Below are 25,354 nucleotides of genomic sequence, written 5' to 3'. Positions count from 1 at the left end.
GCTCTCTTCAGCCACAACCATCTTGAGCTAGTCTCGGCTGCCAAAGCTATCTCCCTGGTGGCTTTCTTCAGATGTTTTTGGATCCAGGCCAACCTTCTGTAGGAAATAGCGCAAAGATGTTGCTGGGAAACCACGACAGCCGACTTTGATGGGAAACATAGTTGCGTGCCATCCTTTGATAAGAGCCTCATCAGTAAAGTCCTGGTACTTAGCCTTCTTGATTATGCGAGATAGCTAGCCTGTTCTCCCATGGCACTGTAAGTTCAGCTATTAAGATGGTCTTGTTGCTCCTGGAAATCAGGACCAGATCCGGACGGAGTGAGGTCGCTGCAATGTCTTGTGGGAAGACAAGCCTACTTCCCAGGTCCACTTGCATCTCCCAGTCAAAAGCACGCTGTAGAATGGATGGCGGGTGCTTGGCAGTTGCCTTTACCGTGGGAGTATGGTTGCCTTCACGCTGGAAGTTGCAGAATTTTGGAGACAGTGGTGCCAGATTGTTGTTGGCTTTGACCCTCTGCAGATCCACCCATTTGGCGACTTCTGTCAGGACCTTGTCGTGTCTCCACCTGTATCGCTTATCTCCCAGTGCTTTGGGGCATGCCGTCAAGATATGGTTCAGTGTACATAGCACTGCTCCACAGTGTTGCATGATGGATCTTCTTCCTTGCCCCAGATCTTTAAATTATTTGGGGTTGGCAAGAGGTCAGTCACAGCACGTAGTAAGAAAGACAGCTTGTCTTGGTCGGTTTCCCAGAGTTCCTTCCAGGACAGTGATCGCTCGAGTGCCTGATACCACTGCATCCACTGCCCCTGAGAGGCCAGCCCTACCGCTTTCACACGGCGGTGTTCTTCTTCTGCCTCTCGGACCCTCTGCACCACAAGTTCTCTCTTGCCTTTGGTGTTAGCCTTGCTCCACCTCTTGGTGTTGTAATGTCCAAGTCCCAGGCGGGCTTGGCAGACCACTCAGACAATCTCATGATGTTTCCAGTGTGCTTCAGCTTCCGACACCGCTTCTTGGGGCTTCCACTTCCTGCCGCACCTGATAGACCTGCTAGTGTGCTGGACTTTCCCATCCTTTGACAGGAGCAGCGTGCTGACTGCTCTTGCCTGGGTGGCCTTGTATTCTTCAGCTACTGATGAAACAGGCAAGCGGAGCTTGGAGGTCTTGCTGTACAGGTTCACTGAGCTGAAGGAAGGGGGAACACCCAGCCATTTCCGCACAAACTTACTGCACATCCTCTCCATTGCTTCCACTTGTGTCATAGGAAAGTCATAAAGCAGGAAGGGCCATTGCAGTCTGGGTATAATGCCATACTGAAAGCACCATACCTTGAACCTCCCAAGCAACTGGCTGGTGTCAATTGCCTTAAGCCAGATGTTCAGTTGGACTTTGGTGTCTTTGAGATTGCCGATGTCCTTCAGGGAGTGGTCATAGTTTTTTCCAAGACAACGGATCCCTTGGTCTTGGATTACTGGGATCTCTGAGTCTTGGATGCTGAAGGTGTTTCTCATCAACTTTCCTTTGTGGATACTTAAGCTCCTGGATTTCTCTAGTTTAAATTGCATCCGTGCCCATGTCGCCATCTTTTCCAGTGCACTTAGGATCCACTGTGTTCCTTGAATTGCTGGGGTCATCACAGTCACATCATCCATGAAAGCCCGACAGGCAGGATGTAGGGATGTGCGGTATACCGGTACTGCAAAAATACCGGTATATATTATATTTCAAATGGTACAATATCATAATTTTGCTCAATCCGGCATTTGATGCACTGCAGTTTCGAAGTTCACCGCTAGGCGGCAGTGCGTTACCCAAACAGACGCGGGTCACTTGAAACCGGCAAAAAGTGACTACGGAGAAACAAGATGGATCGAACTGATCAAGCTAATTCTACACGCCCGCAATTAATCAATATAGAAGGCAGTAGGAGTGAAATACGGCATTACTTTGCCTACAGAGGTAATGAAAAAGGTGAAGCTACAGACGTGAATGCACCACTATGCAAACGCTGTTTGAAATCATGTGTCGCAACGGGAGGCAACACTTCAAATCTGGCTAAGCATTTGTCTCTAGCTCATCCTGACTTATTCAAGGAGTTCAGAGATCGACAGGTGAGTCCATCATTCAACTGATTTAATTTAGACTTTTATTCTCAACACTGATCAGCGCACATAGCCTACATAACTGCTTATCAATGAAATAAGATACGGTAAACACAAAAGCTCAAATGTGCTTGCATGACATGCTAGAACCAATGGGGTATCACACCGAAGCCAAAATTGTGGTATCGAGCCATCCCTAGCAGGATGTCTTGTGCCGTTGTCTGCTTTAGGACCTCTACACTGTATCTCTCCTGCTTTCAGAAGAAGATTCATGGCAGCCACGAACAGGACCACTGAAATAGTGCATCCTGCCATGATGCCCTTCTCCAGCCTTTGCCATTTGGTGGTAAAGTTTCCCACTGTGAACCTCATTTTCAGTTAATCCATGTGTGACATCACCATCTTAACCACCTCTGTTGGTACTTGGTAGTGTTCCAAAGCCCTTTGGTTCAACTGATGAGGTACACTCGGGTAGGCTTTGGCAAGATCTAGCCAGACTACAGTGAGTGTGTTTTTATTACTCTTTGCTTCTTTGATGATCTGGCTGATCACTGATGTATGTTCCAGGCATCCAGAATATCCTGGAACTCCTCCTTTTTGTACACTGGGGCCGATGTACTCGTTGTTGAGAAGATACGATGTAAGCCTTTTAGCAACAATGGACCAGAATATTTTCCCCTCAACGTCCAATAGGGAGATCTCTCTGAACTCCCCGAGTCCTGTAGAGTTCTGTCCTTTAGGTACAAAGCAGCCCTCAGCGAGTGTCCAGAGCTTAGGTTCCTGCCTTTTTTTCCAGAGCGTCCGCAAGAGCTTAGCTAACCTCTTCAATAGCAGTGGGCAGTTTTTATAGATCTTGTACGTTGTGCCTGATGGTCCTGGAGTGGATCCTGCTCGAGCTTTTTCCACAACTGACCTCACTTCATCCATGGTGAAGTCTGCCATGCTGAATGGAAAGTGTGGCATAGGCCTTGGCAGCTGGAATGGGCATTCCCCCAGTGGGGTGTCTCTACAGGAGTCAGCATGCGATGCTGCCACGCTCTTCTCCACATCCTCCTTCGAACACCTAAGTTGCCCGCTCTTAGGCTTTCCTAGAAGGTCAGCTGTAAACTCGAAGGGGGTTGTTAAAAAAGGCTTTCCTCTTACAACGCTTTTCTCTCTGTTTCTTCCGGAGTGACTCTGCTTTGCGGAGAAGAATTAAGTTTTTCCGCACCTCCACCCGTATCTGGTTTAGCGCTGGTTTCTCCTCATCATTCGCCTTCTGCCATCTTTTCCTGAGTGTTCTCAGTTGCTCCCGTAATTCTTTGATATGGCGCTGCCTCCTGCTTGGACCGGCTGGTGGTCTAATAACATTGCATTCCTTTACACCAAAGGTGTCCAGACATGCATGAAAGACAGTTTTTACCATGGTTTTGATCTTCTTGGTCACATCTCCCTTGAGGGTATTGTCCAGGGTGATGTCCAGGTCTCTATCCAGCAGCGCCCATCTGCGGTCTGTTGCTGATGGTAACTTTAAGCGTGGTTTCCTCTCAAAGTCCTCTAGCATTTCAGATTCACCCCCTCCTCTTGTGCTCTGAGCAGGTTGAGCAGAGAGGTCCGGAGCACTGTGGTGTGCCTCCTGGTTCCGGTCCTCCTCCGACTGACAAGCAACTGTGATATACTCAGAGATGACTCTCTGGGTATTGCCAGGTGCTTCGCGTTGCTGCAGCTGCTTTTTGCACTTGGTCTTGCCTTGGTGAATTTTAACACCACGGTCATTCTTGAATACTCTGCCACAGATGTTACATCTTCTGTTATCCTTGTCCTCCTGTCTTACTGCATCCAATTCCGTAGTCCTTGTGCCATAGTCTGGGTCTTTACCAGTTTGGACCATCCTTAATGGCAGATTATCCTCCCCCCCCTCCTCGGCCTGCCTGGGGGTATTCTCTTTGTTTAGTACTTGTAGCTTGTTTGTGCAGTGCTTCGGGGGGCTAGCCCTAACACTATTGCGTGCCGTCTTTCCGACTGTCGTCCGTTCTCTCACGGATGTCCGTGGGTCTTCCCCCACCACCAGTGGGCCTTTCCCCATGGTCACGACAGTAAAGGTGAGATAAACATCAAAGATGCTTTGCTACAAGCAGGAATTGCAAGAGCTACTTGGATATGGTGTCTATGTGATGGTATTCCATGGTGAGAAGGTGGGCGGAGCATCCACATTGTTGAGGACCCCTCTGCATCGTCAGCACAAAACCCCTAAAAACTGCTTGAGCGCCAGGTAAACTTTGCGAATGTCATGACACACAGCCTTTTTACCAAGTTCTCCACATCTCCAATAGTGTAAAGGAAAGTACCATTCGCAAAGAATCTCAGGGCAATGCACACGGTTTGTGCTGTTATTAAAGCCCGACTCCGACGAGTCGAACATTTAATGTGAGAAAAACGATATCTCTCAAAAAGTACACTATCGCGCTGCACTAAAGGACTTCCCGTATCACCTCCACTTATAAAGCCGCAATCTAATCCTGTTTACATGAAATAAGCTCCTGAGCAGGTTTAAGCTTACGCACATGTTGCTATGACAGCAAGTCCAGGATGAGCGGCGAAAAAACAAACAATCCCAAGATCATGCAAAATCGTCAACAATCAAATCCAGCTAACTGAGTTAGCAACGTACAAAGAACGGACCCCAGAACCCTTGATATCTGAGATGAATGCTAGCAGAAAATGGCAGAGATTGCGCCAGTGTTGAAAACCTTAAAATGTGCAACATTTTCAATCAATCATTTCCAGCATTTACCCCAGTGGGCGCAAGGATACTGCAGGGGGGGAGGGGGGGGAGGGGGGGGGATGGGGGGGATGGGGGGTGTGCGGGAGATCAGCAGAAAAAAAGAAGAAAAAAAAACAGCCGTTGGAATGGCGTTCAAGTGCGTGAATAGCGGTTAGCGCTTTGCTTTAATAAAGCGACATCGAATGGCAATTACACTGAATCATTCTTCTTCAGACCTTTGACTTAGTTGGAACAAGCCTAACATAGAAGTTGCTTGCCATAGAAAAGCACCTCTTCAGCGAACCAAAACTCAAGCTGTTATTGTGAACGTGCCGCTCCACTGCTGTGTGTGTTCCGGTGAGAAGAACAAGAAGCTGAGTTTGTGACGTGAGGTGCTGTCAAAAGCAGTTATACACTGAACAAATTTATAAACGCAACACTTTTGTGGAATGTTGGTCCACTGCTCTTCAATGGCTGTGCGAAGTTGCTGGATTGGCAGGACCTGGAACATGCTGTCGTATATGCCGATCCAGAGCAAAGTGGCATAAATATACAGTAAGCTGTATCTACAGTAAAGAGTGAGATAGTGAGCAACTCTGAAAACGTGGATTACACTTTTGGTGGGAGATGACTCGATGGCTCTTAATAAATATAACTAACTCTGAGAGCACAGTTGAATGACTTGAATTGAAATAAAATTTGGGACGACTCCTGTCCAGGGTCACATGCACACTGGCCTAACCAGACATCTGCAACTTTTACACCGTCCAGACTGCACTCTACTCGACCCTGACAGCTGTGGAAAAGGTTGGAATCAACAATGAATCAGTTTTGACTGCTAAATTCTGTGTTATGTTTTGCAATGTGTACATCCGAGGGATCAAGTCATCGGTTAATTTCTTAATTGCCATTTTGAAAGTGTCCACCTGGACGTTTTAGTCATATTTGCTAATTCTCCTTAATTATTGCCTGGATTCAATCAGTTTTCCCCTGGGAAATTGATTTATTTTTTATTTTATTTTATCATTGTAATTTTGTTTTAAGGAGATAAAAATGGTGCTTATCAACCTTGAATGACATAGCAATAAAATTATATCACATTATTTTTAACAGTGCGTGACAGAGACAGAGTGTGTCCGAGAGCTCGTTTAACAGTGTGCGAGCATAACTGTGACTGTGAAGGGGGGGGGGGGTTGGACTGGGCCCTCATTAAATTATAGAATACTTTTTTAAAACATTTTAAAATAGGCCTATTTGTGAATAAAAAATGTAATATTTGAGTTACATAAAAGCTTTTTATTTCTTTCTTCCTAATTGTCCTTGAAATAGTGGTAAAAAAAAAAACACCCCCAACACAAAAATGGTTTGGCCACTGATCAAAATTTGATGTCATTTGATTTGAAGTTCAGTACGCAAACAAATATTTAAAAAAAGGTGGTGACGTTGAAGCTGGAACTAATAAAGTCAACGTAGAGCAAGGGAAGAAACAGTGCAGCCAATATTCACGAGCCTTGTCAGCGGTTTTCCTGCATTGACATTTTTTTGGTGGCCGCCAAAGCAAATTTTTGTCCCGTCAAAGCCTTATTTGATCGGCGAGTGATGTAGAATAGAAAGAGAGCCCCGGCCGCGCACGCACACTAACTTCTTCAAATAACACGTCGAGCGCTGTCTTGCTCTCTCTCCCTCAAGCATGTTAATCAAAATCATTTGACACGATAGTAAAAGGTCGGAAGACCGCAGTTTTATTTGTGTTTTATTTATTTGTATTAGGTACATCCGTGACGCAAGATGTTTCAAAAAGTGGTGGGGACAGTAGTGGTGTCCCACCCGTAAATTACGCCTATGACTGTCTCTTTCCTGCTTGTGTCCCTCATCCCTCTCACAGTGCAGAGCGGTACGATATATGACCCATCTTTGACGTAAAACAAATGTTTTTTAAATAATATGTAACTTTCTTATATTATTTAGGTTACCAATATTTACTGAATTTTTAAAAAATGTTTTATAGGCTGATGAATTCCCTTAAATAATTAAACAAACTGTAATAGGCTAAATAGAAGAATGTAACATTTCAATAAACGTTCACATTTCAATAAACGTGACGTCCCAGTAAAATCTCACATTTGAGTTTTAACAAGCTCCTAGATTAATTCAGATTGATAATAATGGGTAAAAAAAAGGCTAATACATTTAGTTGATATTATTCTATTTCCCACAATGTCAAAGCAACACAGCTTACCGAAATACAAGCTCAGGCACGCACTTCTGTCCATACAAGCTCATGCAGTTGTCCACTCTAGACAGAATACTCCAGTTGCAGGGAACACTTTAGTAGGCCAAGAAGCAGCAAATATATTAAGAATAACAAGTCTAGATTTCATCAATAGTCCATCCTTTTTAAAATGGCGATATACAAAAAGGCTAATAAGAGTATTGTAAAAAAAAGAAAAACAAAAAAAAAGAAAAACAAAAAGAGTATTCTATTTCGCCCGATTTTATACTGTAAACATGTTCAAGCGCAATAAGAACCGTTTCGAGGGGGATGCCAGGTGTACGGAAAAAACAAAACAAAATGAATATTCAAATCCCAAAATTTTAAATCGAATACTAACCCACCGAATGTATATGTGAATAATTGTGTCCAGCTCCAAAACTAGCCCTTACAGAAGATGAACTGATGGGCTCTAGCTCTAATGAACCTACACTCAGATCCTGAGGGGCTCGGGGCGAGGATGCTTCAAGCAGATCGCCTCCAAAAACTCCTATTACACATGCCTAAGCCAGTCTGAAGTTCAGAGCTATAGTCTCATTTCTAACAACTCTCTAAAGTGAGATATAAATATAAATTCAAGGTGGATATCAAGGTGCCGATCGCGGCAGCGGGGAGAGACCCTGACCCTGGTCCAAATCCTTCAGCGGGTCGGCCTGGTACGCTTCTAACGGAATTAAAATAGCCCCACATTCACCATACCTAGAGATTGGCATGGGGTACTTTCCATAAGATCATCTACCAAAGCAAATCAAACCAGCTATTAGGCTAACTGTAATAAAACCATGCCAATCTCTAGGTATGGTAGGGCTGAACGATTAATCGCAATAAAACCGCACGCAATTTGGCAAAGGCTGCGATTATCTTATGCGCAGCTTGTCAGTGGAGTGCGGCTGATTGGTAGTAAATACTGCTCCATCTAAACGCCAGAGGGCGCTCTCATGCAAACACGATAAATATGCCCCGCCGCAGAAGTACAATAATGCGGATCATTCCAGGAAATCCCGATCGCTGTAGCTGAATAAACAGAAGATTGAAACGCTTTGATTAAACATGACTTATAGACACACGACTGCCTTATTCTGTGTAAGAAGGCACATCATGTCACAGAAGGATGCTCAACTGTCGTTATGAAGTGAGTTTGGAGTAAAAGCATGTTATTAAATGTTGTCTGTTGTTGCACAAGAGGTTCATAAATGTTTCTCATGTTTTGGAAAGATGTTTGACGCATGTTGCTTTTTCAAATGCACGTTATAAGTGACTCAAACTCTCAGTGCTTTCAGATGGAGCAGCGTTTACAGAGCCGTACATCAATGACAAGCAGCGCATAAAAAAAATAATCGCAGCCTTTGCAATTTTAAAATCGCGATAAGCCATCTCGATTTAAGTGCGATTAATCGTTCAGCCCTAAGGTATAGTGAAGGGTCTGTGATTATGTGGGGCTATTTTAATTCCAAAGGCCAAGGGAACTTTATCAGGATGCATAATATCCTGGATCCATGAAATAACTGGCCTTTAAAAATAAAAATCTGCCTGCCTCTATGGGAATTTAAAGCTGCAGTCGGCAAGTCTGGCAGATTGAGTGGACTTAGCCAAAATTTTGAATGTTTACAACTCTCATGCCCCTCCCCCACTACCAACGAGCACCCGCCCATCGTCAGTGCGTGTGTACCTGATTTTCTGTGAACGCGCGCGTCTCTTCAGCATCGATCAACACCATGGACTCGGAGGTAGGCTGCCCTGGCTAATCTATCCATAGATAGCAATAACCGAGGAATTGGAAGCTTGTTAGTAGATTTTCTCTCCGCCATCACGCTTCGTACAATCTTCAGGCGAACTTCAGGCGTGTCGTGTGCATGTGATATTGTAATGTGCGCGTCTGCGCGAGGGAGGGGGGATCTGTGGCGCGTGCACGAACTGTGATTGACAGTCAGATCGCACACCCCCCTGCGCTGATTGGACCCGATGAGACGGGAGCGGTGGATTTTTGCAAAACAAATAACACGCTCCAGGTGGAGTTAGAAGCTCGGGTTTTTTTCTAAAACCACCTTATTTATGTTGTTCTGTCGGATTATAGTGTCAATTTCACTGAATTTGATCAAAAAAATGTTGCCGACGGCAGCTTTAACATAGGGGTGTCCTGACTTATGCACCCTGTATTTTCAGGAAGAACATTTATTTATTTACGATACATTATTCATTCACAAAAAATTGGTGTCCAAGGTCGGAGTTTTCCTCATTTTTTTAATTAAGGCAAAAGATAATTTTTTATTCCTCTTTTTAATCAACTTTAGCATGGGTGTGTTCACTTATGCTAAGCACTGTATCGTCCAGCCCTGCTCTGAAGCGTTTCAGCTGAACGAAATAATTAATTATTTATCGGCTTTAATATATCGGCCAAATTTTCTTATCGGATCGACAACGATAATATTAAAAATGAACATTTATTAGGTGATACAGATATGGTGGCCATTGTATCGTGAATCCATAATGTCAGATACACTTTTTCCAAACTTTTTTTTACTACTTACTGCTCCCAAAACAATGAATCAGAGTGCTTTTGAACTTAAAGGTGCTCTAAGCGATGTCACACGTTTTTTAGGCCGAAACATTTTTTGTCACATACAGCAAACATCTCCTCACTATCCGCTAGCTGCCTGTCCCCTGAACACACTGTAAAAAACACGGTCTTTGTAGACAGCCCAGGCTCCACAAACGGCAACAAAAACAAACTGGCCCAGCCTGGACCTGGTTACATTACAAGTGAAACTTGTATAAAATTCATTTTAATTCACTTTAATTCATTTTAATTCAGGAAACTCATATGACAACATTCTTCAAAAATATCATTAATTTCTGTAGATCATTTTAATAAGGACCGAGTGAAACTAACCTGTTTGTTCCTCAGTTTCTTCATGTTTCACGCTGAACACTTTTTCAATCTTTATGTCTTCACTCTCCTGTTTAATAAACGCCATCTTTATAATAGTGTCACGTGGATCTCAGATGCTTCTCCAGGAGTTTTCCTGTGTGTTTGGACAATTTGTCATGTTTAAGATGAGAATAATTAACAGAAAGAAAAATAAATCCACAGTAAATCTCTGAGTACGTCTCAATCAGTTCTAGTTCAGTAGTTCAGCGCACTGGTGAGGGAGTCAGTCAGAGGGAGAGTTAATGGACTTAATGGACAAAAATCACTCAAAACAAGCACTACAATATAATAAAATAACAAATTATACACACACTTCATATTTGATTATTTGTAGATTTAACAGATTATGTTGTCATAAAAACATTTGCGATTTATTAAATTTATCAGTGATAAAAATTTGAATCAGTGAGTCATTTAGCAAAGCATTAGATTCAAATGACTCCATTTCTCCATCACCACTTTCCAAAACTGAATTCGTGTTTACAATAAACTGATACACGATATAGTGCGCGAAATGAGACGTTACTATTACTTTTGTTGTGTGAATACGCTTTAATCACAAAAAACTGAATATTCTTAGGCTACATTAAGCATATTACAAGGATATGTTCAATAATACATGGTCAGAAAACTCTTGTAAAAACTATCATATCGATAGAAGATTTTATCAGATAAAAATCGACGATTATCGATTTAAACACTTTAAATGCTTAAAACCACAAACCTTTCTTCAGTCTAACCATAACAGTTGCAGGAGCACGGCGCAGCTTTATGATGTCATATCGCCAGACCAAAATAAAAGTCCTATTCAATCTTCTGACCAATCCACAGATGTCATGGGAATTCATGGTGAAATATATATTTTAATACATGTTGTCCAATCATGTGATGAAAAAGATTAAGAATTACTAATAACTTGTTAAAAAGACTGTATGAGTCCTTAAAGCACAGTTCATATGTGTCAGCATTGGAATATATTTCACAAAAATCAGTAGAAGAAAAATAAAATAGAATAAAAAGCAATACAAATGTTAAGGTTAATGCTAATGCTAAAAAGTATTGACAAAAAATCCATAATCCTGCATGTCACCTGGTCATTGTGGTTCGCTGTGTTTGTCTTTTCTGGTGTTCTATAATAAACATATTTATCTTTGTCTGTGACAGATGTCCATCCTGTTAGGCATGACAATGATTTCATAAAGTCAGCAATAAATAAAGTGTCAATGAAAATGTATTGAAGTGTCAATACTTAAAAAAAAATAATTTTCTTTAAAAACAGTAAGTAGAATTACATAATACAAATACATATTTGTTCAAACAAAAGGCTTTTTGCCTTAACCCTCTGGGGTCTAAGGTGTTTTTGGGGTCCTTGAGATGCCCTGACATTTGTGCTTTTTTCAGTTGCTTATAAACATATTAATTAATTAGCACAAAGAGGGCTACCATAATATGTGAGCAACATGTATGTACATGTTTGTATTTTTTAGAATATAGGGCCCTATTTTAACGATCTGAAACGCAAGTAACTTTGTGGGCGGGTCTTGGCGCTGTTGCTATTTTCCCGGCGGGATAAATGACTCTTGCGCCAGGCGCAAATCTAAAATGAGTTGGTCTGAAGTAGCTTCATTATTCATAGGTGTGGTTTGGGCGTAACGTGAAATAAACCAATCAGAGCGTCATCTCACATTCCCTTTAAGAGCAGGCGCGCTTGTTCTAAAGCGGATTCCTATTATAACGGCGGATTTGCCAGGCGCGCGCCAGGAGCGGTTCACAGCCAAGGAGAGCAACGCTCTCGTCAGGGACGTTGGGGATGGAGAAACCCACCCAAATTAACTTTAGTTAAAGGGATAGTTCACTTTGAAATTAAATTTTGATATGTTTTAGCTTACCTCAAGGGCATCCAAGATGTAGGTGTCTTTTTTTCCGCAGTAGTTTCAATTTTGATATTTTTAGGTCAAACCGTTCTTGTCTGTCAGTCATTTCATGCAGGTCTATGGATACTGTCTCAAAGAGCATGCACAAAGTTCAAATTAAAACAATTCCCCATCGTCCAAATTAAACAATTCCCCATCGTAAGTACACATTGATGGCCTAAGACACGAAACGAGTGGTTTGTGTGAGAAAACGAACAGTATTTATATCGTTTTTAGCTCTTATAACACAGCCGCGTTCAAATGATCTGAGGGCTCGGGCGGGTATAGATATATACACTAGACGTCGCCTTGGCTACTGCAGTTCATTGGAACGAAACCGTAGCCAAGCGAAATCTAGTGTATATATCTATACCCGTCCGCGGGCGGGTATAGATATATACACTAGATGTCGCCTTCGCTACTGCAGTTCATTGGAACGAAACCGTAGCCAAGGCGACATCTAGTGTATATATCTATACCCGCCCGAGCCCTCAGATCATTTGGACGCGGCTGTGTTATAAGAGCTAAAAACTATATAAATACTGTTCGTTTTCTCACACAAACCGCTCGTTTCGTGTCTTAGGCCATCAATGTGTACTTACGATGGGGAATTGTTTCATTTGGACGATGGGGAATTGTTTTAATTTGAACTTTGTGCATGCTCTTTGAGACAGGATCCATAGACCTGCATGAAATGACTGACAGACAAGAACGGTTTGACCTAAAAATATCAAAATTGAAACTACTGCGGAAAAAAAGACACCTACATCTTGGATGCCCTTGAGGTAAGCTAAAACATACCAAAATTTAATTTCAAAGTGAACTATCCCTTTAAAAAGGCGTATGATAATTTGGGTAAATGTGTAAGCTAGATGTATGCTTTTATAATAAATTGTCTATCTATCTATCGTAATAATGTATGATTTGCAAAAATGAAAACTGCTGCTTCTGTGTAGATGAGAGAATCAAAGTGTATGCGCGTTGTGCACACGCTACATTGATTATGGCCAAGCATGCGCCCTTAAAATAGCATATGAATAACATGCGCAACACGCCACTGACTTTAAACTATTTTTTCCTGGTTAGTGGCGCAATTGTTTTCTAAACCTGCAAAATATCATAAAGGAACGTTTGCGCCGGAACACGCCTCCTTTTTTGCGCTGAACCGCCCAGGGAGCGCAAGTTCATTCCCTAGTTTAGCGACGTGCTTCTGTGGAGGGAAAAGCGCGCTTTGCGCGGGTGCAAAATAGGAATGAAACATGCGTCGGTGTACAAAGTCAATTGCGCTGGGTGCAAGATAGGGCCCATAATGTTTATGCATGGTTATTAAAAAAAAACTAAAAATTAAAGTTTCTGAAATAAGGCCACAAAACACATACTAAATATGTGTCCACAAGACTAATGAATAATGCATTTTGTCGCCTAGAGTTTTTTCTTCAAAATGATGTGAAAATCATCCTGCCTAATCATTCACATAAAACAATACATTGATTTAAATTTTGTAAGACACTTATATTTATATATATATATATATATATATATATATATATATATATATATATATATATATATATATATAATACAAAATTGGATCACAGTTGGAAACACAGTTGTTGTTTTGTTTTTTTCACAAATTGTGCTTGCAAACTGTTTAATATCCAAGGTAAACATTTCTAGTAATTGTGCAGTTAATTATCATACTCATAAAGATTTAAAGAGAAGGCTTATAAGACCTTTTAAGATTTTGTTTACATCTTTCCTTGTATTTATATATTTTTTGCTATTTTATTAAAAAGGTTATACAATTACAACAACAATTAAAATTTTAACAATATTTCCAGTGTAATATTTCTTTGTAAAAACTAAAGTATACATTTTATCATACGTATTTCAAAGTGTATATATATATATAAAATTGGCAACATTATAAGCTTATTTGATGTGGCAGTATTTTACAGTAAAAACATTATAATCTATCCGATTTTTGTAGTCGATTTTTACTCATCTCAGTATAGCAATAGAGTTTGGTAAAAGCTTTTCATTCATTCACACACAGAAACGCGATTCATATTTAAACAATCTTTTTACGTACAGACACTTGCGAGTAGAACAAAGCAAATATAGAACTGACCTATTCCTCAGCTGGATCTGTTACTCCTCGAAATGAAACTTCCAGCACTTCTGAGGTAAATTTTACAGGATTATTGTTAAGATAGTATTATTCCTCACAGCGTCGTAAAGTACATGACTCTGATAACTCGCTGTGTGTGTTATCCAGCTGATGTGGGCGTTCACAGGTTTGCATGGATGCCTCAGATCATTTGAGTTTGAATAGCGTGCGCTCTCCGTGGGTGGGGTCACATTAAAACATAATGAGATGAGATGAGAACGACTGACATCTCTCTCTCTTCATACATATTACATAAACTGAGAATATTTTTTTTATATATAAATTACTTCATTTAAAAGAAGAGAATTCAAGCGTCATGCCTGTGTGCCTGTATGCCTGTTTGACTGAGTATTTGCTGAGTTATAGTTCATTTTAGGACGCGTTTCAGAATGGACTTCACTAACAGAGAGAAGGCAGAACTCGCATCATGTTTATTTTTCTTTATTTGGCAAAACGCACAACACTTTGTTTTTATTGTGAGTATACACAAAAGTCAACAGAGTATTTTGAGTCTCTTTTGCACGAGCCTATCGCGCCAGCCCCAGGGGGTTAATGAAGGTTTCATTTGATTGATAAAACTTGTTATTGTATAATAATGAAACGTTAGTTTATGAAACAGTTTATTATACTTTGTTTTGTCTTTTATTTAGATAGAATTACATATTAGTTGTGCTACATACTCTTTTGCTTATATTTTATTACGTCATCAACTGTCAAAGTTCAATTCCAATACTCAAGAACGCCAAGTACGCATTAAAGTGCCCGGATGTGTTCTTGATATCGAGGATCATCAAATTTGCTAGGTGCACAACAATGGATGAATGAATTTCCGGGTTATCTGCAGTGAGCTGGACCAATTTCGGCCACTGCTTCCGTCGATAGCGCTCTCCAACTCGACCGACCGTACAGAGTACTGTAAAAAAAACATGAGTCTGTTTGGTATTAAAGCCGGTAAGCGTTTGAAACTTCAGCACCAAGTAAAGAAGAGTTCTCTTCACTGCTGTGTACCAATTAATTGCGGTGTAATTCCATCCTGAGTTTCCATTGTTTCCCTGTGGATGAAGAGGTGAACTCTGTGTGGACAGAAAAGATTTGGCGGAGAACTTCTCCCCGACTGATGGTACTCGAGTTTGCAGTGTTCATTTTCTACCTGGGGATTTTGTGGGACTGAGACGTTTAAAGAAGGGTGCAGTCCCATGTCTGTTCACCTGGAACAGTTTTTCTCTTCCGGCACCCAGGCTCAATGTCTGGCAACGTCTCTCGAGACCTCTGACCCTAGAGTTACTGCCGGCGGACATATCTGAAGAAGAGGACAGCGTTCAGCCTATGGAAGTCACCGTTACCGACCACGACTACTGTGTTACTCCCAACATCTCCGTGGTAGTTTATGAGCTGACGAGGGAAAACGAAAAACTCAGGGGGAAGATTGAGGAGCTCCAACACCAGCTAGAGTCTCTGCAGCTGTGGTTTACTTTTGGAATCCAACGCATCGCCGGATCCGACGAGGATGTTCACTTTTATACAAGGTATGCTTATTATACTGTTTATTATACTGATTGCCCCCTCTCCCTGTGTGTGTGTGTGTGTGTGTGTGTGTGTGTGTGTGTTAAATTGCCATGGCCCTTGTCTTGGACCAAGTTTTTGGGCCCAATGATTGTGCAACAGCTTTGCAGCCTATCCAACAGCAACCCTAACTATCAAATCTCCACAGATCTTTTAATGTTAATTTCCCCATCACTTCATGGTCACCCCATGCTCCCATCCCTTTGTTTCCCCACTGTATGCAGGCTCAATGAGTGACAGGGACATTTTTAAATTGTCTGGTATAACCAAATGCCTCACACCAGAAATGGCCATTATGGTGGACGAAGGCTTTCTAGAGAACAACCTTTTGCTGGAAAGGTTTACCGACCTGCCTTCCTGGTAAAGAACACCCAGATGGCCAAAGAGGATGTCCAGCGCACTCAGTCCATTGCCCGCCTCAGAGTCCACGTTGAGAGGCGCATCAGGAGGGTCAAGGAGAATAAACTGTTTGAAAAGGTCATACCTCTGTCCATGTCTGGGTCTCTTGACCAGCTGTTTTCAGTTGCTTGCCTCTTAGTAAATTACCAGTATGGGCCCCTGGTCAAGGCATGGGCAACACAACAGTGATACGTCTCTATTCAATACCAGAATGGCACCTGTTTGGACTTTTCTCTTTATGCCTTAACACACTGTACGTTTACTTGATGTTTACCTTGAATTTTATTACCTCTTATACAGTGGATGGGCCACAAATACATCAGACATTTTTATAAATAAATAGTTGCATTGTGGACCCTTGGCTTGGATTATCTTCGACTGCTCTGTATTCTTCCTATTTATCATCACATCTGAAAATTACAATAGTCCTTGGCTTGTGCCAGCGTTGCTCTGTCTCGGTGCAACTAAGCATTGGGGATACAGCAAGGAGGCGGAGCTGAGGGTAGGTCGCCGTCTGAAAAAGGAGAGCCCACGGTATGGTTGTAAAGTGCCTTGCCAGCAGCACACGAGCACACCTTGTTGGCTCCTTGTGGCTCAATGTGTGCCGTTGTTGGGTGCACAAACAGCACGCGAAAACTGAAGGAGTTTATGAATGGGACCTGTTTTCAACATAAACGGAGCCGCTTGACCTGTTGCCCAGCACCCTACGCACTCCATTCAATTCCCAAAGACGAGACAAAAACAAGAGAATGGTTAGCAGCCCTAAAGCTAAAACATCCCTTGAAGAGAGTTTATGTCTGTTCTTACCATTTCATCAACCACAAACCAACGGAGCTCCACCCGAATCCGGAGTTATTCATTGGTTATGAACGACAACCAGTTAAGAAAAGGCAAAAACTCATCAGGTGCAAGGATAACTTGGAGGTACAAGCTAACGCGAGTCAGGCATCAGCTCCGACCAGCAACACTGAAGTGCAGAACGAGCAGGAAGAGCCACGTAAGTAATTTTAGTTTATGCGACATCTTTATTTCGCATGATGGCATGCATAAATAATGAACTGTTACAGAAAATACATGATTTATCCTTTAGCATTTTTTTTTTAAATTAACCTAAATGTAGCCTAATGATCTGCACTGCTGAGCTTAAGTTGGCTAACAGTGTTGTGATTGTCTTCTCAGGGTGACCAATTTAACTTACTCAGCTTGTGTTTCCATTGCTTACATAGATTACAGTGCATGCACCCACTTCCACTCTGACACAACTCCGGAGACTTCATTCTTGGATGAGCGACAAGCATCCACAACCCATAAGCATGGTAAGTTAGCCTAATACATTGCTTTTATTCAGTTAGATTCTAACCTGTATTATGCAAAACTATGTTGGTAGGTTAACCAGAGATGATAGTGAGTTAAGTGTCTAGATGTAGGCTATACAGTTTTTTTTATTAAAGTTTTGGCACCCCTGGTTATTCAGTTTATCATCTGCTGGGCTTTTGAAGCAGTAACTTACTTTGGATATTTTTTACAAATAGTGACATTTGAGATATGAAATTACATTTTTAGAATCAACTTCAGCAAAGTTATATAATAGCAATAATAGGTGCAAAAGTTACAACAGCCTGTAGATGCTTCCTCTGGCCACTGCTTAGTCCCTGGTGTCTGACAGATGATAAACTGAAATCTTATTAATGAACAGGGGTGCCTGAACTTTTGCATAAAACTAAGTAGTATTGGTATTCCTATAGATAACATGACTTACCTTGCCATCTGCTACTGAAGTAGTAGAGCACAACATTATGCCTGAAACCTGATTTGATTTTCATTGTCAACTTAGATTGCAATGGGGACATTTCTTCTGACACAACCATCAAGACAGCGAACCAGTGGGAAAACACTGCCTTACTGCATCATTATGCAAAAGCCCACCAACACTAAAGAAGTCCGTCATCAAGCAACACAGTGCAGTGTGGCACATAATATTCTTCTAAATGACTAAGACTCATTACTGTACAATGGCATTCCACTTGAAACATTTAATACTCTGTTTCAGTGCTTGAACAGTGCTTTCAGTCCTTTGCTGGGTCTTTTAAAATGTTTTAAGAGACCAAGTAATACTAACATTAATGAAAGTAGGATTGAACCTCATGATTGGTGATCTGAGCAGACGGTTCTTCATATCAGAGAGCTTGTCGAGTAAGATTATATCTTACTGGATTGACAAATTGGAGGAAGTTACAAGAAACCTCATCCCTTGGCTTCCTAGCAAAACAATTCAGGCGACTATGCCACTAGCTTTTAAAACGAATTACCCCAAGACAACATGCATTTTGGATTGTAGTGAGAGCCTGTTACAAAAACCCAATAGCCTAGACTCAAGAGGAGAGTCCTATAGCCATTATTACTCCCATAATACAGTTAAGTACCTTGTAAGTATTGCTCCATGTGGATTAATAATGTTTGTCTCTGCAGCGTATGGTGGACGCTGTAGTGACAAGTTTATTACTATGGACTCTGGGATTCTGGAGTACTTACAACCGGTTGATGAGGTCATGGCAGACAGTGGATTCACAATTAGAGACATACTCTTTGAAAGGAAAGTTAACCTAGTCATACCCTCATTCACAAAAAAAGGTGCACAACTTTCTGAAGAACAGGTCACTTCCACTGGAAGAATTGCAAATGTTAGAATACACGTGGAAAGGGCCATCAGAGGCCTAAAGGTGTTTAAAATCTTATCACAAGTAGTGCCTATTTCCCTGGTCCCAAAAGTAGACAAAATTCTATGTATATGTTCTGCCCTTGTGAATTTGCGGGGTGATCTCATTTGAGATGGTGAATAGTAGGTCACTTCATGCGTGTTTAAAACCAAGCAAGGGGAGAGTTCAGGGGGAAGCAATGGGAAATGTGAACTTCAGTGCAGCTTCAAATAAACTCAAGAATTGTAATGTAGAAGTAATGAAAACACATTTAATATTTGTAATTGTTGAAATGTTGTCCATGTCAGACATTGTCAGTAGGGGTGGGAAAAAAAATCGATATTGCAATATATTGTTGTGCTCTCTGTCGCAATAAATAATCGATACACTAACGCCCAATATCGATATTTTATTACAACACAAAATGATTAATTTACCCGTTGTCAGTGTCACTGTCACTACCCAATATCTACCATTCTGTTTGCGGGGGGCGCTGTTCGAGTAAATAGGGGTAAAGTGGCGCAAACAGCGGCCGGTGAAGAACACAAGTTAACTAACAACAACAGAGAAAAAGAGAAGCGAGAAGAATGGCGGAAAACAATAAACAAGTAATAAAAACTCAGTGAGTGTTTTAGCGCAATTTTCTCACGTCATGGGATCACAACACTAAGAGATAGTAAATCTTTTCCTGGATTTTTTTTGTGCGTTCCCGAGATTAGACCTTCCTTAACATAATGCCGAAAACCCGAAGTCTCTAGGTGGTCTGGTTGAGGAGTAGATAGAAGTGCAAGATTGGTACGCACAGACAGAACAGAAATCATGAGTTAACAATCGCAATTTTGTCCGGTGGAAAATTGCGCTAAAAACTAATCAAAGACCCACCCGCTAGTTTCCACTCTAAAGGGTTTTACGAGACAGTCGACGGAAAGGCACTGGATAAAGACTATGCAATCTGCAAGAACTGCTTTGCAAAGATAAAATATAACAGCAACACTACGAATCTGCAAATGCACCTCGTTCGCTACTGATGTTTCAGTATTATGGTTTACACATGTTAATGTTCATGTTGTTTTGTAATGTTCATGCACTTTTATCTGTCTAGATGTACAGTGTTTACATTTAAGACCAGGAGGCAGTGAGTTATTATGCAAATGCATATTTCTTTGCACAATGTTGGAAATGTTGGCATTAATAAATGCATAAAATTTCCTTATTCCTTCTTTTTCTTTTCAGTCACATATTATATTGTGATATATCGTTGATGAAATTTCTTCCAATATATTGAATATCGTAGATATCGCGAATCGTGATATTATCATATCGTGGACCACACATATCGCCACAGAATTGAATCGTGAGGTACCTGTATCGTCCCACCCCTAATTGTCAGTAGACATTTGATTTTTTTATCAACATGAAAATAGATGCATGAACTTCAATGAATTTAAGTGCATCGTAATAAACATAAATGAACATTTAATTGCTGTAAATTGAATTATTTTCAACAGTGGGCACTAACAATGGCCCTTGGTCACATTTGTCTTTCCTTATTCTTGCTTTACACTTTACTCACAATTTCAGTGTATCTCCCATCAAACTTAAGCCGCCCCGCAGCAAATTCATCAACAAGTTGAGGCAGCATGGATGAGAAGTAGAAAGATCTCAACCGCTTCACCTGTTCCGTGACAAACAGCTCATCAAATGGTACACTAAATACCACACTCTCATCTGGTGTCCAGATCATCAGTCTGGCTGTCTTGAGACCCGTGCAAAACATTCCTAGTTGGACTTGCATGTAATAGCCTCGGCTACCAGTTTTCTGAATTATAACAAATAAAGGCTTGACATATCTCACTTTGCATGTAATGAGTCTATATAATATATTAGTTTAACCTTTTAAGTTGAATTACTGAAATAAAATTAACTTTTGCACAATATTCAAATTTTTTCGAGTTTCACCTGTACCTGTTTGTCCATTAACTGCATTGCACACTACAGTACTGTACTGCAGAAATTCAATATTTTGGACACGGACATGTTATTGTGCTGCACTGTACTTAGAAAAAACTGCAGTACAACTGTATATATTTTTGTAAGGGATATGTTTATTGTTTTCAATAATTTACAGATTTAATGTGTAGCAAGATTGCTCTAACAGCCTATGCCTACCTTCCAAATGACAGCTGCTGCATGGCTACAAGATTTCCCTAGCCCTGCAATGCATGAACAGCCGACTGTTTTGATGATACCAATGGGCCTCGTCATTACCCAAGCAAGTTGTTTAGGCTTGTTGAGGCTCTGACTAGGCTCGACCTCAGCCTTAAGGAAAATAAACTCGTCGTATTTTGTACACAGTATTTTTCAGATTTTGTTGCTGTGTAGATAGTTGTAAGCCTCTGCTATTATAATTTCTTAGTGTCTCACCATCAACACCCTCACTAAGGACGAAATAGTTGACGATATCAACATAGCTAACGTCTGGCCACATTTTCATATCGTCTACCCATTCCGTTAAGGTAGACGGATGAGGCACTTTAACTGTACTATCACCAGTACTTGTCAGATCCATGCGACCATCTGTGAGATGTGATCATTTTGCCAGATGCATTATCTACAGGCTAACGTAAACAGGAAGTGTGTTACCGGCTTGTTCTACGTTGCCATAGCGATCACGGGAAAGGTCAGAGTTCGAGAAAGTTGTGAATATCCTACTCTCAAGTTGTGAGGTCTCTCTTTTTTCTTCAGGGACCTGTGGCACAGCTCGCACACTGACTCTCCCTGTGCCTGACACTTTGTTTGACACTGAGTTAGGGATAACATCACATTGATTATCATTTAAGAGATGCATCAAGATCATTTAGGAATAATTACATGGTACAATCACTCAAAAGTGATATGGCAAGATTTGCTCTAACATGGTGTTAAAGTATAGCCACTTACAGCTATGCACGTCACAGGCAAAATGTCTTTTAACGCAGATGCAAGGTAGGGTTTTTATTAAATTTTTTTTACAGAATAGCCCCATTTACATGACACCTTTTCACTTTTAACCCAATTATGATGGGGTCCGATTAAACATCCATTTCTCAACCCCATTGATTGAGGTAGAGGTATGTACACATCTATTTGATACGCTATTCCAATCAAGCGGGAAATTAGTTATGTTAGGATCTTGTGAACGGATTGACTTTCAATCAGACTAAAAAGAGGAGTAAATGTAAACGAAAGTCACAGGGTAAGACTATGTACTATAATCATGTGAGATATGGCCAAACCTAGAGAAAAAATTTTCTTTCCATAGATGATTTTGTTAGCTGAGGTAACTTAACATCAAGCAACTGCTAGCCCGCTCTAGTTCTAGTCAGTGGTAGTCTGCTAACTCTGCTGTCAACAGTTAAAAAAAAAAAAGTACCTTCATAGTTGTCGATGAATTGTGAAATGTATATTTTGAACCCCTTCTCTCTCTTACTCCTGGGAGCAGATGAAAAGGAGTTAGTAATCCGGTGCAAGTCACTTATGGTAAACTTAGGTAGATCTTGCAGGCTCTCTTATAAAACAACACCATCTTCAGGAATGAGGCGAGCGGAAGTGAGGTGGCTTACCGGAATCAAACAGGATGTCGGCAACATTCTATTTAAGCAACTAGCAAATGCAGACTTGAGAGAATCGAACCGTTAGAAATCCCAGAAGACGCTGCGGGGGTCGACATACAGAATAGTGATGTGCGGGTAGCCCGCGGGTCGGGTTGGGGCGGGTAAAGAAATTGTCACTTTATTTGCGGGGTGGATTGGGTCATTAAAAACAAAATAAAATAAAAATCCATATATGTTGCATGCAATGTCCAGCCTATATTAAATATTTGGGAATATCAATCTAATCATATTTTAGTAGGTTCTTTGAAAAGGCCGTAGCAATGCAACTTGCTGAGCCTGGGTTCTCCCAAGTTTTTTTTTTCTCCATTAGGTCACCTGATGGAGTTTTTCGTTTCCTTGCCACTGTTGCCTTTGGCTTGCTCAGTTGGGGATATTTGGGGATATTTAATTTAATTAATCAATCAACGATACTATTGATAAGCATTACCAAACGTGGACGTTCCACTAGAAACATACATTGATGTATTGTTTTAATTTAATACTGTGAAGCTGCTTTGATACAACCTACGTTGTGAAAAGCGCTATATAAATAAACTTGACTTGACTTGACTTGACTTGCGTGATTTCCCCAAACCTTTGGCGTCACATGACACAGCTCGCGCCAAGCAGCTCCCGCCGCCAGCCACAACAACAAAGACGGAGAAATAAAGGTGAAGATGGAAGATGAGGTGCGGGAGAAATTGAGGTCGGGATTTTACATAATTAAAAGAAAAAAAGGTGAATGATGAATTAGATGAATACAAACGCTGCTTTGTAAATATTGAAAATGTTTTAATAGGCGGCGTCATAAATGAAAAAAAAAAAACCTAACCCTAAAAAAAAAATCGAACAAAAGGTTTCTCAGCTGTTTTTTTGTGGAATTAGGTGTCCTTAATAACATACTAAAAGTTTACCAAAGTTTGAGCACTAGAAAGGTGTAATTTTCAAGATGGTGTCCAAGATGGGCAGGAAGCCCTTAAAATATCCTAACTCCTTCATTATTTGACCTAACCAAGTAATCTTGGTGTCTAACCCCATGTTTTCTGGGTCTATGAATCCATTGGACTTGTCTAAATTGCACTGACATGATTACATACTTATGGAATACATGATTTTGTGAGATTACTGTAAGGTTTTATCTTTGTTTGGGGTGAACCAGAGATGTAAACGATTTAGCCTATGTCATGTAACTCCTACTCAGTACGTGTTTTTGGACACATACCCTTTTTTTTGCTAAAACACAGACTTGACATTCAATGTAAAAGTTATTGCACCCAAAAGTAACTTAAATTGGAGTTGTTTAACCCTCTGGGGTCTGAGCTGTTTTCTGGGCCCTGGAGGTGTTCTGACATGCTCTGACATTTGTGCTTATTTCTGTTACTTGTGACATTTTCATGGCTAAAGTCTAATTACACTGTATTCAGCACAAACTCTGCTACAATAATATATCAGCAGCATGTATGTAAAAGTTTGTAGTTTTGAGATAATGACATTTATGCGTGGTTTGTGAAAATACAAAAAAAAATTCTCACTGAAATAAGGTCATGAAACCCATACTGATTATTTCTTCACAAGAGTTTTGAAAATCGTATGACGTAGCCTAGAATATTTGGTCTAAAACGATGTGAAAATCACACTGACTGCTCATTCAGATAAGACAATATATTGATTTAAAAATTTTACGATGTGTTTTGTGCCACAAAGCTTTATGCGGGAGCTCATTAATATGTAAGCTTTTCACACCTGAGAAAGACAAAGACCCTCCCCTAACGGCCCTATTAGGAGCTATCAGGCCCCTATCATTCTGAGCAACCTTGCACAAAGAATGAGGAGATTTAAAAAAGAATGGCTTTTAGATTGTTTGATTTATTTACAACACAACATAATCCAAAGATAACCAATGATCCAAAGACAGAGACCTTTGTGCCATTCCTAAAAACATTGTACATACCTTTCATTTCCAAGGTGTTTGATTTTCACTTTACCATGTTCATGTACAGAGTCTCGTGTGAATGTTGAAGTCAGCAGGACTCAGTGGCATCTGGGCCCTGAAAAAAAAAAAAAAAAAGTGAACATACTGATATCAAGAGAAAGGCCTGCACGATTTTGGGAATACATTTTTGATTTTTCTGGTTAAAATTGCTTTTTAAAATTCACAGAATACACACACACACTCACACACAAATGTTTCCAACAATAATATAATGAACACCAGGTTTGTTGTGCCTTGTAGGCATAGGCTATGCGCAGTGCTGCATAAAATAATAATAACAATAACCATAGCAGCCTATAAATCTTCCAAAAATATTTCAGTAACAACTAAGCTAGAGAAAAATATATTGATTATCATGTTACTTCAAATGTTTCCATTCGTTATGATGATATGAAATGAGATAATAGTAAAAACATGAAGCCGTTTGGTGCGTTTTGCTTTTCGAATGTATCAAATATGATACATTCAAACGCGATCGCGCTCAAATATAAAACATTATGGTTACCATATACATATCTACGTTTGAGCAGATATCCACAAACACAGTAACAGTAAACAAGGGTCTAAATATTACAATATTCACCATATATCTAGCAACAGTTCGACTGCAATGTGAAATTTATGCAACAATAACAAACTAATATGTAAGAATTTCTTACCTTACATCTTTCTTGTCTTCAAATCGCATTCTTCTTCTTCTGAGGTAGCCTAAATCCAATGTAAGCTCACGGTGCGCCTTTCAAACTCGACGAAAAGCAGAGACTTGTGAAGTGTTTTGGTGTTTTGTTTTTGAGGTAATGAGCGCGAGCGCGTTCCATGTGGAGATTTGCATGTGAATCTCTTTTGCGCGAGTGGGCGTGTTCAAATTAAAAGTAATTAGGAATTGTTTGAGAAGCTGGACATCTTGTTGGTTTTATACAAATTAATTAAACAGAGAATAT

General features: G+C 40.5%; 1 protein-coding gene across 2 annotated transcripts in view; it reads right to left on the bottom strand.

Moving 5' to 3' along the window:
- The window catches only part of LOC307164966 (uncharacterized protein), a 215,302-nt gene that overhangs the window by 4,186 nt on the left and 185,762 nt on the right, over positions 1-25,354 (bottom strand). Inside the window, exons 1-2 of one of the 2 annotated variants that reach the window (XM_079882211.1) lie at positions 10,772-10,849; positions 10,009-10,141 (exon numbers count right to left, since the gene is read on the bottom strand). In XM_079882211.1, coding sequence (XP_079738337.1) covers positions 10,009-10,093 — 85 coding nt within the window. In that variant the 5' untranslated portion in view covers positions 10,094-10,141; positions 10,772-10,849. Of the gene's footprint in view, positions 1-10,008; positions 10,142-10,771; positions 10,850-25,354 lie in introns of those variants that run through there. The other variant, XM_079882212.1, reaches the window with a different exon arrangement.

Source organism: Squalius cephalus (assembly GCF_949319135.1).
Source record: "Squalius cephalus genome assembly, chromosome: 9".
Classification (NCBI taxonomy): domain Eukaryota; kingdom Metazoa; phylum Chordata; class Actinopteri; order Cypriniformes; family Leuciscidae; genus Squalius; species Squalius cephalus.
The sequence above is the reverse complement of the archived record's forward strand: the minus strand, read 5'-3'. Positions and strand labels throughout refer to the sequence as shown.